This window comes from Xenopus tropicalis, chromosome 8 (assembly GCF_000004195.4).
Source record: "Xenopus tropicalis strain Nigerian chromosome 8, UCB_Xtro_10.0, whole genome shotgun sequence".
Taxonomy (NCBI): Eukaryota; Metazoa; Chordata; class Amphibia; order Anura; family Pipidae; genus Xenopus; species Xenopus tropicalis.
This window is the reverse complement of record NC_030684.2, coordinates 141164374-141178833: the sequence shown is the minus strand read 5'-3', so window position 1 is coordinate 141178833 and position 14460 is coordinate 141164374. Positions and strand designations below refer to the sequence as shown.

Below are 14460 nucleotides of genomic sequence, written 5' to 3'. Positions count from 1 at the left end.
ATGTTTGCTCAAAACAATTCTCATTTTGCATTTAGATCCCCAACCCGTGAGCAACATGTTGGTTTCAAACCCTTTGGATGTTGCTCCCAGTGGTCTCAAACCAGGGGCCCATTTTTGAATTTCTGGTTAGGAAGTTTGATTGGCAATTACACTGGGTTTCTATGCAAACAGAGCCTTCTATAGGCTGCCAGTCAACATAGGCGCTGTCACATAGCCAATTATAGCTCTCATTGGCACCTCCGGGAACTTTTTTCATGCTTGTGTTGCTCCCCAAAGCTTTTTCCATTTGAATGTGGCTCACGGGTATAAAAGGTTGGGGATCCCTGATTGGAACGCCAATTACATTCTACTCTTTTCCTTTATCAATGAACAATAGACTTTCTGTCTAGTTTTCTGTCTTATTATACAATATAACAATACAATAAAGCACTGAACCTGCACCAATGGTAACGTTCGGTCAAACACTTTTTTAGAGTGAGTTTTCATATAATTTCCAAATGTTTTATTTGTTTTTATGGTGTTTTCAGATGGAGCACAATTTGAGCTACATATTTGTTAACGAGGCATCTACCGTTAATTACTTTGGCTGAATTCTGTTATTTTACCCTACAGCTCTAGCAGTAGTTCCATGTAGGTTGTTCTGTGATTGGGTGATCCAATATGGTCCAATTTAGACACAAACATGGACGTGTATCTTCTTTTAAATGTATTCAATACAACACGGGCTCATATTACCCCAAGATAAACACCAGGAGGCCAGAGGGCTGTACACATGTCTCTTGGGCAAAGCTCACGTGATTCCATGTACTTATTTAATGTTTAAATGATTTGTTAGTAGACTTAAGGTATGGAGATCAAAATAACGGAAAGATCCCTTATCCGAAAAGACCCAGGTCCCCAGCATTCTGGATAACAGGTCCCCTACCTTTACCATAAACGCAAAGTTCTCACTTACGTAATGAATATCGGCCGTTCTTGTGTCTCTGTATCTCATCGTTACTTCACTGAAAATGGCGAGGAGCAGGTAAGCGGCTTGTTCCTGGGCAGAACTTTCACTCCGCTATGAAGAAAAGGACATTAGCGTTGGGCATTAGTGGAACGTCGGAACATAAAGCATATGATGAAGTTTGAACTTAAACAACTCTCCCATACTCACTCCCCCCATTAGATGCCTTTATACTGTCACCATGGAATAGAAAAGGCTCTCTGGTTTCTAGTTTTAGTGACCCTAGTAACAAGAAAGTAGAGTCATTTAAAGAATTTTCTCTGCTTCTTCTTCGTAGGGGCAGATTTACTAAAAGTCTGGGGCTCATTTATAAAATGTGTGCGGCGCAGAATTATTTGCACAGTGAACAGATTTTTGCCCTGTTTATATTTATAAAGTATGGCATATTGGCAAATAGCGAATATTTATGCCCACACTTGTGGCAACATAAAATTAGCCGAAAAATGATGCCCATGTCAAAATGGATGAGGCCATGTCAAAATGGGTGCGGGCGTGTCAAAATGGATGAGGCCATGTCAAAATGGGTGCGGGCGTGTCAAAATGGATGAGGCCATGTCAAAATGGGTGCGGGCGTGTCAAAATGGATGAGGCCATATCAAAATGGGTGCGGGCGTGTCAAAATGGATGAGGCCATGTCAAAATGGGTGCGGGCGTGTCAAAATGGATGAGGCCATGTCAAAATGGGTGTGGGCGTGTCAAAATGGATGTGGGTGTGTCAAAATGGGGGTGGGCGTGTCAAGATGTGCCTGATTGGTCAAAATAGGTGTGGTCACGGCAAAAAAAGACATGCGACAAAAAATAGTTTTCCTATTGTTTTTGCAAATTCTCATTGTTTAACAAATGGAAACTCTATTGCAGTCTATGGGGAAACTGAAACATTAGGAGAACAGTTATTTCTGCTCAAATTTAATCTCACCTTATTACGTTTTCACGTGATAAACCATGAGCAGTGATGAGCGTTTTTTTTCACCAGGCAGGGATTCGTAGCGAATTTCCGCATTTCAGTATTGGTGAATTGTTTTGCGAAACTTCTGCGAAAATTTGCAGCGGAAAAAAATTGTTGCGCATCAAAAAGAAGGCGCAGTCGCGTCAAAAATGCATAGGCGACAAAAAAAGAGAGAAGCCTAGTGTTGGAATCCATGCACAACTTCATTCCCTTTGAGTTAAGGATTATCATGGATGATCCTGCCTTCCCAGTTTGAAAGTTTAATTTGTAAAACTACAGCCATTTTGACAGGTTCAGTTGTAAACAGGGTCGGACTGGGCAGCCAGGACACCGGGAAAAATCCAGACCCATCCCTTACCTGCGCTCCCCCTGCCCGACCGCTCCTCCCCTGACGTGTTGGGGCTTGGGGGAGGACGTCAGGTGGGGGGCCCTGCGAGGGGGGTTAGGGGGGCCTCTGTGGGGGGGGGGGCGGAGCCCCGGTGGGCCCTTCACTCCCCAGTCCGACCCTGGTTGTAAATTAACAGCTGGGTTTTATTGAAAATATAATGTATGAATCATTTAATTCAATTTTTAGTATGTTATCGAATGGTCAGTTCCTAGCAACTTTTTCACTGGATCCAAATGCTTCCAAATGGGGGTCAGTGACCCTGGCAACCAAAACCCATTGCTCTGTGAGGCTCCAGTTTTATTGGTTACTTTGTATTTCTTCCCTTTCTATGCAGCCATAGAGGTCACTGGGAGCAACATCCAAGGGGTTGGGGAGCAACATTGGGAGCCACTGGTTGGGGATCACTGCTCTACATTATACTTGAAGGTAATTTAAATGTGAACAACCCCTCAAGCCAAATGTTGCTCCAAAGCCCCCATTGTAGGTAAATAAATGAGTGGTACCTCCAGTCTTTGCTGAAGACTTTCCTCCTTCCTTGAAACAACGGTTTCTCCAACACCTTCTCTTAAGTCCCTGTAACCGTCCTTATGCACCAAAAATCGGTCGAGCTGGTTAGCGCTTTCCTTCTGTAATGGCAAACAAACATCTAGTCACATTCTGGGAGCTTTGTCGCTTGTGGCGAGAACGTTAAGGAGCAAATTTAACAAAATGTGAGTTTTAGGGGCACATTTACTAATCCACGAACGTCCGAAAAGCGTCCAAATGCGCTCAATACGAAAACGTCACGACAATTCGCGAAAGTCGTAATGGCTATGAAATAGTCGCGACAATTCACGAAAGTCATAATGGCTATGAAAAAGTCGCGCCAATTCACGAAATTTGTAATGGCTATGAAAAAGTCGCGACAATTCACAAAAGTCATAATGGTTGTGAAAAAGTCGCAAAAAATACGAAAAAGTTGCAAAATGTTCGTTTTCCAATCCGAATTTTTCCCATTCGGATTCGTGGATTAGTAAATCAGCCCCTTAGAGTTTAATACATAAAAAAATCACCAATGTTCTATTTATTCCTATGGGGATTTTAGAATTGTGTTTACAAATGGGTGAAAGTTAGAACTCGCCATTTCCTAAATACCCTTCTAGGAACGAATAGAACGTGGGTGAGTTTTTGGGGGCACATTTACTAAAATACATTTTTTTTTTTGGCCTTGAAACTCAGTATAGTATAAATTCATAGTAACCACAATGATTTCTGTAGTTCTAAAGTGTCTCGTACGAAAATATCACAATTACGTTCCGAAAGTGACAAAAATTTCAGACCGTAAAGGTTATAAATGCCACTACAACCTTTCTGGCTTTGAAGCCTTCCATAGGACTCAATGGCACGCGACAGATCAAACCTGGCGAAATTATAGTCACGATGAAAGTGCAACCAAAGCGTTAACGAATTGCAAAATGTTTGTATTCTCTATAAAAAAAAAAAAATTTTCGTGGAAATTTACCGAAAACCACAAAAACAAGTGGAATTTTACTGAAATTTTCGCATACATCCCGAAATGTTCTATAATTTAGAAAAAATATGAATTTATCTCAGAATTGGTTAGTAAATGGGCCCCTTTATGTATTTAGCTCTAAACTTCCATTTTAATAAATCAGCCCCTAATACTTCCTTTATACCTGTGAGTGCCGCTATTCTGGAAATTCTAATTGCTTCATTATCTCACGTGTGTGAGAAGCGTTTATCCCTGCGGTTGTGGATGTAAACTGTTTAGACTGAACTTTATTTTTTTACAAGATGCCCCACTGGGCAACATTCATTTCAGCAATAAAGGGGTGAGATCAATATCAATATAGCCAGAATGTCCTGTAGGGACCTTGCGAGCCATCTGAGCTCAGTTACATAGAATTGGCTCCATTTGTAAATCAGTTAATGCCATCGCACCCCTTTACCATTTCCATTTACTTTAATGATTACTGCACCATTTTCTAGTTCTTCATAAATGTCAGAGTTTCTATAGATTCGCCGCTGATTCTCCCTAGAGAGATCATTGTTCAAATTTGTTTCAGTTACTTTTTTGGTTTTTTTGCAGCAGGTGGGAGGGGTTTAAACTATTTAAGAGGTTAAAATTGAGAAATAAAAGAATCTATGAATACTGTATTTATTATATTTATATTTATTACCTTTGCCCCGAAGACCCGAGGTGGGAATAACCATCGAAATTTGTCATCTGTACTAAGTTTTTGGACGTATTCACTTCCGGATTCGTTTCCGAGTTTGCGGATCAAATACACTCGGTACCAGTCATTGGCCGATCGCTCACATAAATCCTGTACGTGTCGCAGAAACTCCCTCTTCTCATTCTCATCTGAAAAGGGATTTAATAAAAGGCATTTTCCAGGTATACAGGTATTATACAGACTGGGAATTAGATATAGAAAATGGATTAAAGAGAATTTTGAACTTTTCTATGTAGATTTTGGCAAAATAAAAACATTTACCAGGAAATATATAACAGCAAGGGGCACATTTACTAAAATGTGTTTTTTTTCTCGCTAACTCGATATGGTATAAATTCATAGTAACCCCGATAATTTCTGCAGTTCTAAAATGTCTCAGCAAATGCTTTTATAGTGTGTACGAAAATATCTCAATTGCGTTCCGAAAGTCACTAAACCAAAGTGTTAACGAATTCCGAAATGTTTGTATTTTTTGTGCAAAATACAATTTTTTCATGAGAATTTACCGAAAACCACGAAAAACTTGTGGAATTTTACCGAAATTTTCGCATACATTCTGAAATGTTCTATAATTTTGAAAAAATACGAATTTATCTCAAAATTGATTAGTAAATGGGCCCCTAAATTTTCAGGAGCCTATTTAAAAAAATTGTAGTAATTGAATGGAATTCTATTTCAGCAGATTTCAGTCTTATTTAGGGAAATAAAATTTTTAAGTGATGAGCGAAATAATTTGGATTTGTGGCGAATCTCCGCGTTTCGCCATTGGTGAATTATTTTGCGAAAAGGGCGACAAAATTTGGCATGTAAAAATTAGCCTCATGACGAAAAATTCTCGCCCGCATCAAAAAAAAATTGTTGCACGCCTAAAAAAAATGACGCGTCAAAAGTCAAACGTCTTTTTTTGACACACGTGTAAAAAAAATCAGCGAAAATATCACTCATCAAAAAAACAAATTGCGTGCATTTTTTTTGACACACAACGTTTCCACCATTTTGCGGATTTGCCGACGTTTCGCGAATCAAAGATTCAAAAATTTTTCAACAAAGCGAAATGGGACAGATTCGCTCATCACTAAAATTGTTGAAATTGAACCCGTTCTATTAGATTATGACAAGGAAACTGGATATAATGTCATTTTGATGATTTCAACATATATTTTTTCCTAATTCAAAAAGCTGGACAAATTTGGCTAGGAATTCACAGGTTTTTGCCAAAATTAAATATTTAGAAAATAAATCAGAAATGCATTTAAAAATACTAAATATATTGGTTACAAAGCATTAAAAAAAATAAAAAGACAGGGCAATTGGATGAAACAACCTATACAAATTCATAATAAATAGGGTTGATCAAACTTTTAGCGGTGAAATTCACAGTTTTGCCAACAGGAATCCATATTAGAATTTCACTGTCCATTTCCAGAAAAAAATGCTCAGGAAAAAAACCCACCAATGTCAGTATTAGAATTCCACTGTGCATCTTCTAGACCGTAATACTTTTTGAATATCTCTGCATGTTTCCCATTATTTACATAGGGGCACATTTACTAATCCACGAACATCCGAAAAGCGTCCGAATGCGTTTTTTTCGTAATGATCGTTATTTTGCAACTTTTTTGTTGCGAATTGTCATGAATTTTTCGATCGCTCAATACAAAAAAGTCGCGACAATTCGAGAAAGTCATAATGGCTATGAAAAAGTCGCGACAATTCACGAAAGGCATAATGGCTATGAAAAAGTCACGACAATTCACGAAAGTCATAATGGCTATGAAAAAGTCACAACAATTCACGAAAGTCACAATAGCTATGAAAAAGTCACAACAATTCACGAAAGTCATAATGGCTATGAAAAAGTCACGACAATTAACGAAAGGCATAATGGCTATGCAAAAGTCACGACAATTCACGAAAGGCATAATGGCTATGAAAAAGTCACAACAATTCACGAAAGTCATAATAGCTATGAAAAAGTCGCGACAATTCACAAAAGTCATAATAGCTATGAAAAAGTCACAACAATTCACGAAAGTCATATTGGCTATGAAAAAGTTGCGACAATTCACAAAAGTCATAATAGCTATGAAAAAGTCACGACAATTCACGAAAGTCATAATGGCTATGAAAAAGTCACGACAATTCACGAAAGGCATAATGGCTATGCAAAAGTCACGACAATTCACGAAAGTCATAATGGCTATGAAAAAGTCACAACAATTCACGAAAGTCATAATAGCTATGAAAAAGTCGCGACAATTCACGAAAGTCATAATGGCTATGCAAAAGTCACGACAATTCACGAAAGGCATAATGGCTATGAAAAAGTCACAACAATTAACGAAAGTCATAATGGCTATGAAAAAGTCGCGACAATTCACGAAAGTCATAATGGCTATGAAAAAGTTGCGACAATTCACGAAAGTCATAATGGCTATGAAAAAGTCGCGACAATTCACGAAAGTCATAATGGCTATGAAAAAGTCGCAACAATTCACGAAAATCATAATGGCTATGAAAAAGTCGTGACAATTCACGAAAGGCATAATGGCTATGAAAAAGTCGCGACAATTCACGAAAGTCATAATGGCTATGAAAAAGTAGCGACAATTCACGAAAGTCATAATGGCTATGAAAAAGTCACGACAATTCACGAAAGTCATAATAGCTATGAAAAAGTCGCGACAATTCACGAAAGTCATAATAGCTATGAAAAAGTCACGACAATTCACGAAAGGCATAATGGCTATGCAAAAGTCACGACAATTCACGAAAGGCATAATGGCTATGAAAAAGTCACGACAATTCACGAAAGTCATAATGGCTATGAAAAAGTCGCAACAATTCACGAAAATCATAATGGCTATGAAAAAGTCGTGACAATTCACGAAAGGCATAATGGCTATGAAAAAGTCACGACAATTCACGAAAGGCATAATGGCTATGAAAAAGTCACGACAATTCACGAAAGTCATAATGGCTATGAAAAAGTCGCGACAATTCACGAAAGTCATAATGGCTATGAAAAAGTCGCAACAATTCACGAAAATCATAATGGCTATGAAAAAGTCGTGACAATTCACGAAAGTCATAATGGCTATGAAAAAGTTGCGACAATTCACGAAATTTGTAATGGTGACAATTTTCTCATTCGGATTCGTGGATTAGTAAATCAGCCCCATAGTGTAACACATTGGTGATATCGAAATAAAAGATAATACTAATATCTATGTTTTTGGACTGAGGCGCCACAGAACCTGGTATCAAGCATCCACCAATCACAAGGGGGGCAGATACAGGACTAATTCTAGGCGGGCAGTTGGATAGAGCTCAGAGAAATGCATGGATACAGACAGATGGACATAAACGGGGTAGTTTATCAATTTTCGAATTTGTGAATTTGAGTTAGTTTTTCTGTATCTATTAAACTCGCATATCGAATGCTCACTTATTTATTAATGTGGTTAACTCGTGCAAATAAAAATTCTCAAATTTCTAATTCAAAACTCAAATTCGAAACAAACTCAAATACAACTCATAAACTGGAACTGAACATACGGCCTATGACAACTCCCATTGACTTCTATACAAACTCGCAAGCTTTTAAATGGGTTGTTTGCACTTGATAAATACCAGACATAACTCAAATTCACTTTATTTTTTGCATAAAACAAAAAATTCAAACTTGACCATTGATAAATCACCCATACAGTGTACAGAAGGAACATCTGCATTACCGTGCTGTTTACAGAATCATTTATACAGTTGTAATTAGTGATGGGTGAAATGTTTTGCAAGGCATGGATTCACGCGTCCAAAAATTGTCGCACGCATTAATAAATAGTAGCCGCGGGCGCCAAATTAATAGCCGTTGGGCGACAAAATAATAGCCGTGGGCGACAAAATAATAGCCGTTGGGCGACAAAATAATAGCCGTTGGGCGACAAAATAATAGCCATTGGGCGACAAAGTAATAGCCGTGGGTGACAAAATAATAGCAGTTGGGTGACAAAATAATAGCAGTTGGGTGACAAAATAATAGCAGTTGGGCGACAAAATAATAGCCGCGGGCGACAATTTTTTTTGATGCGCCACATTTTCGCCGTTTGAAAAGATTCGCTCATCACTAGTTGTAATATTTTAGCTCTCGCTTTCCCATATACACTGTGCTTATTCTCCCTGGATGTTCCTGCTTATCTGGGGCAATACATGTGTCATCTGTTTTTTTCCTGACCCCCATTGGTTAATAAGAGTAAAGAGGGCGCTTACCATTGTCTGTTTCAGAGATCAGTTCCGCAGCCGCATTCAGGGCAAACCTAACCCTGGCAAGATCTTGTAGGAACCCAACCACAGTCTCCAGGGAATTGGGTTGGCGGCCATTTTGCAGGAAGTCTTCTAGAAATTCACCTTGGTCTTTTAGGTAAAGCAATTTGTCTTCCTCCCGCAGAGCTTGGAATCTTTCATACATACAGTCCTACAATACAGCATAAGGTGCCGGGGGGTTTGTAGTACAGTTTTGAAAACGACATATATAATTGATGATAACGTTTTTTCGTTATTTTTTCTTTCTTCTGTCTCTGCCCCTCCAGCTTAAAACGGGGGCCACAGCCAAAACCTATTGCTTTATGAGGCTTTCATTCTATTGTTAATTTTTATTATTTATCCTTGCTTCAGGCCTCTACTATTCCTCTTCCAGTCTCTCCTTCAAACCAATAGCTGGTTGCTAGGATAAATCTGGATCCTAGCAACCAGACAGCTGCTGTAATTCTAAACTGGGGCTCCGTGGAACAGAAAGTTGACTTTAAAAAAACACAATACATAAAACGTTATGGCCAGTTGTAAATTGTTTCAGAGTATTACTGCACTAATATTTGATTTAAAGGTGAACTTTCCCTTTAAACCTTATTTTAACAAGAAACCAGGACAATAAGAACTATTTTTAGGACAGCAGTGATCATTTGGTTCAGGCTGCCAACCTTTCCGGGTTCCCATAACAATATAACAGCTAAAAGGAAGTTTGGAAGGAAAGTTTGGAAGGAAGAATGGCCAAACTTCCATGTGGTTGTAGCACCCCTAGACTCATCCCTTTAATGGTGGTCTTATGCCTTTAAAAATGGGTGTTGGTCTAGGTTACAACCAATTTCTGAACCTTCACGTTTGTTAATTAGACTTGAACGTTGATATTTTATGTGCAGGAAAGAGAATTAGATCCATTACATGGGATTCTTAGAGAAGATCGTTCCACGTTGACCCCGGAGTACAACCATAAGTAGAAGTTCTGCAGTCTCATGGAAGGAAAAGTCCATGCTAGTATTTCATTTTAGTCAACATGTTTGCTTCTTGAGAGCAGTAATATTATTATGCAACTGTATTTAACTCATTGAAGCTGTAAATGAACCATATTACCTCAAGGCAGTTGATAAAAAGCGTGTGTATTTCAGTGGTGTCCTCAGCCGTGGTCATCTTGCTCCTCTGACTTCTGATCAAGTGGTCTTCAATAGATTTCAGTGTTTCTTCATAGCTAATTAGAGAGGATGATACTGGATACATTAACCTTTAATAATAAAAATCAATATCCAAAGAGGTCTTCTCCTGAGATACTTGGACTTCATGGGATACCACTTAGTGGAACTAACCTTAGCTCAGCCACAGTGTTTTCAGTGTTTTACCACATAAAAAGACTATAAAAAGAGGACCTTCTAGAAGAGATACCAATTTCCTACACATGATTTTAGCCTTAGATTGAACTACACTGTAGCAGAGCTACAGAAATTCCTATGGGATATGTTTCTATTAGAATGAAGATGTGCACTTCCTGTTAGTTGTGTCCCCACTTCCTTCCTCCCAAAAATATGGTCATTACAGGAAACATCTCTGAACACATGAAGACGTGCAATCCATGTTAGTAGCCTTACTGTAACTGCTTCCTATCTCTTTAAGCCTCAGATTTGACAGAATCAGTAATATTTGGTGTCTAGAAAACACAGGAGTTTTTTTTACATTTGTTTGTACCATGGGGGCCCCTTTTTTTCCAGTTTCCATTCAAGGAGAAGGAAAGGAAAAAACTAAGTAATTTTTATCAGAAAGGTCTATGTAAATACAGCCATAAACACTCACAGAAACGCTGCACTGAGTCCTCTGTCGAAAGAAACAGAATTTCTTGTCTATTTGTTTTCCTGTGCCAGAGACATGCAGCTCTCTCCTCTCACCCCTCTCCTGTTCCCCCCTCCCTCAAGAATGCAAAGAACTCCCTCCTCCCCTTAGGAATGTGGATCTGAGCCAATCAGCAGGAAGCTTCCTCATAGTCTTACAAACTTTGGTCTTGGCGCAGGAGCATGGCATTATGGGAATTTTGTTTACAGACCTCAGCGTTTTTTTTTTCCTATGGGGCTTCTGATCATCTGAACGGAAGAAATATGGGGAGACTTAAGGGCACTATTGGGAGAACTGAAGGTATGCCTGCAGCTTGGGATTAACTCTTTATTAGCCTTTCCTTCTCCTTGAAAGAAAATAAGCAAACAAAAGTGCAGAATCCAGAAATAAACACTAGTCGTGCTAATAGTCTCATTAATTGAAGGAAGACATGTTTTTTACCTGTACTTGAGTAGAATCTTCAGGATCACGGATCGGACAGAGGGGTTTTCATGATATCCACCAGTAAACGGTGAGAGGGAATCTGCGCCTTTAGCTGAACCTGTAAGGAAATCTAGATCTCAGCACAAAACAATCTAGTTCACCTAAACTATTCTAGTCCCTCATCCTCCATACATCGCTCACCAGTTATGAAAAGAGAAGAAAGCAGCTGATGGACAACTTCTTTGTCTGGGGGAGAGTTGCCTTCAAAGAACCGAGTACATAGAATGTCAATGAAGAATCCATTGCAGTTTTGCTGAAACTGAACATTGTCTTCCCTAAGGGAAAGAGACAGTATGTAAGTACATGTTAGACTGCTTCTTCAGGAAACATCTTGTGGGACATCAAGACATACAAGAAATAACACATTATTTGTAATGCTGATTTTATTTTTCTCCTCTGATTGATTCTATAACATTCTAAAATCTTTATTTTGGAACGTTGGTTGTAAATGGGACACCAAAGAGCGGCATGGTCATGTAGGTAGAACATTATCAATGGGATTTACCTGGAAAGGGATCCAGCTACTGCCTCTCTGCTCCTCTGAAGAACCTCAATCACTGCCTTATAAGGATCAAGTGACTTTATGTCAGGAAAGCCTTTGATTCGCTGTTGAAAACAAAAACAACAAGAATAATGAGCAATATTGAAACTATAAAATCTGAGTCTTGCTGTGTCTGTGTGGATATAAGGTGGGATGGGAACTGAACACAGGGCGTCTATTGATGCAGGGTAACCTTAGGCTCTGTATTTCGCCATTGGTGGATTTTTTTTTGTAAAATGGGCGACGAAATTTGCAGTGAAAACAATTCAGTGAGTAAGAAAAAAAGCCACGTAAAAAAAGTTGCAGTCGCATCCAAAAAAGTTGCAGTTGCATCAAATACATTGCGGTTGTGTGAACAAAGCAGCAGTAATGTTAATAAAATAACACACCAAAAAAGTTGTGCGGCAGCTGTGTTTTGTGAATTTCTACGTGATTTTCGAATTGTTTGGCAAAGCAAAACAGGACAGGTAAATTGTACCTTTTCCCACTCTGGGTCCCCTAGTTCTCTGGACAACTATGAAGGGTCCTAAATGTAATAGGAAGTAAGCCCCTGTTCCTGGGTCATAGCATGACCCTTTGTGCAGTTCCACAGTTTGGCCATAAGGTATAAAAGGCTGAGCAGCCATGAGGCTTGAGGCCATTTTGTGAAACTCTCAGCCTGAGGAAGCAGGCAGAGAGAGCTACTGTGGAAATCTGGGAATAGGTAGCTTTAGAAAGAATAGGCAGCTCCTGTTATAGATCACACTAGGGGGCACATTTACTAACCCACGAACGGGCCGAATGCGTCCGATTGCGTTTTTTTCGTAATGATCGGTAATCGTCTTTACGATTTTTGCGTAAAAACGCGAGTTTTTCAGCGTCTTTACGATTTTTGCGTAAAAATGCGAGTTTTTCGGCGTCTTTGCGATTTGTGCGTAAAAACGCGAGTTTTTCGTAGCCATTACGAAAGTTGCGCAAAGTCGCGATTTTTTCGTAGCGTTAAAACTTGCGCGAAACGTCGCGCCTTTTAAGTTTTAACGCTACGAAAAAGGCGCGACTTTGCGCGCAAGTGTTAAGGCTACGGAAAAATTGCGACTTTGCGCAACTTTCGTAATGGGTACGAAAAACTCACGTTTTTACGCAAAAATCGTAAAGACGCCGAAAAACTTGCGTTTTTACGCAAAAAATCGTAAAGACACCGAAAAAATCGCAAAAAATACGAAAAAATCGCAAAATGTTCGTTTCCAATCGGAATTTTTCCAATTCGGATTCGAAATCGTGTCTTAGTAAATCAGCCCCTAGGTGTGATAGACAGGCAGGGCTATTTAGTGAGCAGCATTTGCTCCAACCAGGAACTGTAGAGGCATTATAAGCCGGGGTGTAATACTGCCCAGAGTAGGGGTAACAGTGTACAGACCTAGGGTTAGATATAATCACCCAGGTTCCACTGGAAGCATATACCTGAAAGCTGGGAGTTAACCCATTGTGCCCTGCAGCTAAAGGATTATTGTGACTATTCCTTGTAAGTACTGCCTATGCTGTGAGATGCTACTGCCTGCCTATTCTATAGTGTAATTACTCCTATGGTTTCAAGGTTAAGAACCACTGGCGCCCATTTATTGAGAAATACAACACATATCCACCTGGCCTCCATACAAAGCGAGGGCTCACCCCTGAAGGATACCGTCTCATCCAGCATAAAATACGGTGCAGCTTGTGGTAATTAAAGGGTTAATTTACTATAAGCTTACACTAGCCATGATGTTTTGCACATAAGTCAGCAGCATATGATTTAATTTCCTTACCTGGCCAAACATAATAGTTTGCTCTTTCAGTTTTTGCTGGGTCTCTGGGTTCTGCAGCTTCTCATCCAAAATGACATGTTCTGTAAATAATGCCATGGCATAGATACAATGCCACCGGGTTCTGTAAAGAAGAAGAAGAGCACCGTGAAACAGCCTTAAGGGTTACATGCAGGTTCCTCGGATGGAGGCATACAGTAAATAAATGATATTACAGATGGTTGCAGTATGTGTATATTCTGTAAGGTTGACAGGACAGATTATATTCTTGGCTCCTCACCATCACCTCCCTCTACAACAAATTAAAAGATAGAAATTATGGAGCAACTCACTTTCATCTGATTCATTAAGAATTCTATTACTTCTTTATACATTCCAGCTGGCCAACTGGGTCAAAGTCATCCTTGGTCTGGCCAGTCCTACACAGTTGTAGCCAGCTCCATGTTGTGGCTCCTATCATTCCCAACTTCAGTCAGGTCATCCCCCTGGTGTCTATTATACATTCAAGCTGGCCATTGGGTCAAAGTTATCCCTGGTCTGGCCAGTCCTACACTCACTTTCATCTGATTCATTAAGAATTCTGTTACTTTATTATACATTAAAGCTAGCCGATGGGGTTATTGTCATCCTTGGTCAGGTCAGTCCTAAACAGTTGTGGCCAGCTCCATGTTGTGGCTCCCATCACCCCCAACATCAGCTAGGTCATGCCCCTGGTGACCATTATACATTCAAGCTGGCCATTGGGTCAAAGCCATCCTTGGTCTGGCCAGTCCTACACATTTGTGGCCAGTCTCCCATCATCCCCAACTTCAGCCAGGTCATGCCCCTGGTGTCCAATATAAAGGGCAGCCATTTGGAAGTTTCTGCCTTGGAAAACAAGTTGAAGGTGAAACTAGCTCACTATGAAAAATATATCAACAGAAGA

General features: G+C 39.5%; 1 protein-coding gene across 1 annotated transcript in view; it reads right to left on the bottom strand.

The window, feature by feature from the left end:
- rnf213 (ring finger protein 213) overlaps positions 1-14460 on the bottom strand; it is a 97108-nt gene that overhangs the window by 15706 nt on the left and 66942 nt on the right. Inside the window, exons 40-48 of the mRNA XM_031891161.1 lie at positions 13539-13659; positions 11719-11819; positions 11355-11488; positions 11172-11271; positions 9984-10098; positions 8847-9051; positions 4521-4705; positions 2844-2966; positions 956-1060 (exon numbers count right to left, since the gene is read on the bottom strand). Of these exons, the coding sequence (XP_031747021.1) occupies positions 956-1060; positions 2844-2966; positions 4521-4705; positions 8847-9051; positions 9984-10098; positions 11172-11271; positions 11355-11488; positions 11719-11819; positions 13539-13659 (1189 nt within the window). The remainder of the gene's footprint in view (positions 1-955; positions 1061-2843; positions 2967-4520; positions 4706-8846; positions 9052-9983; positions 10099-11171; positions 11272-11354; positions 11489-11718; positions 11820-13538; positions 13660-14460) is intronic.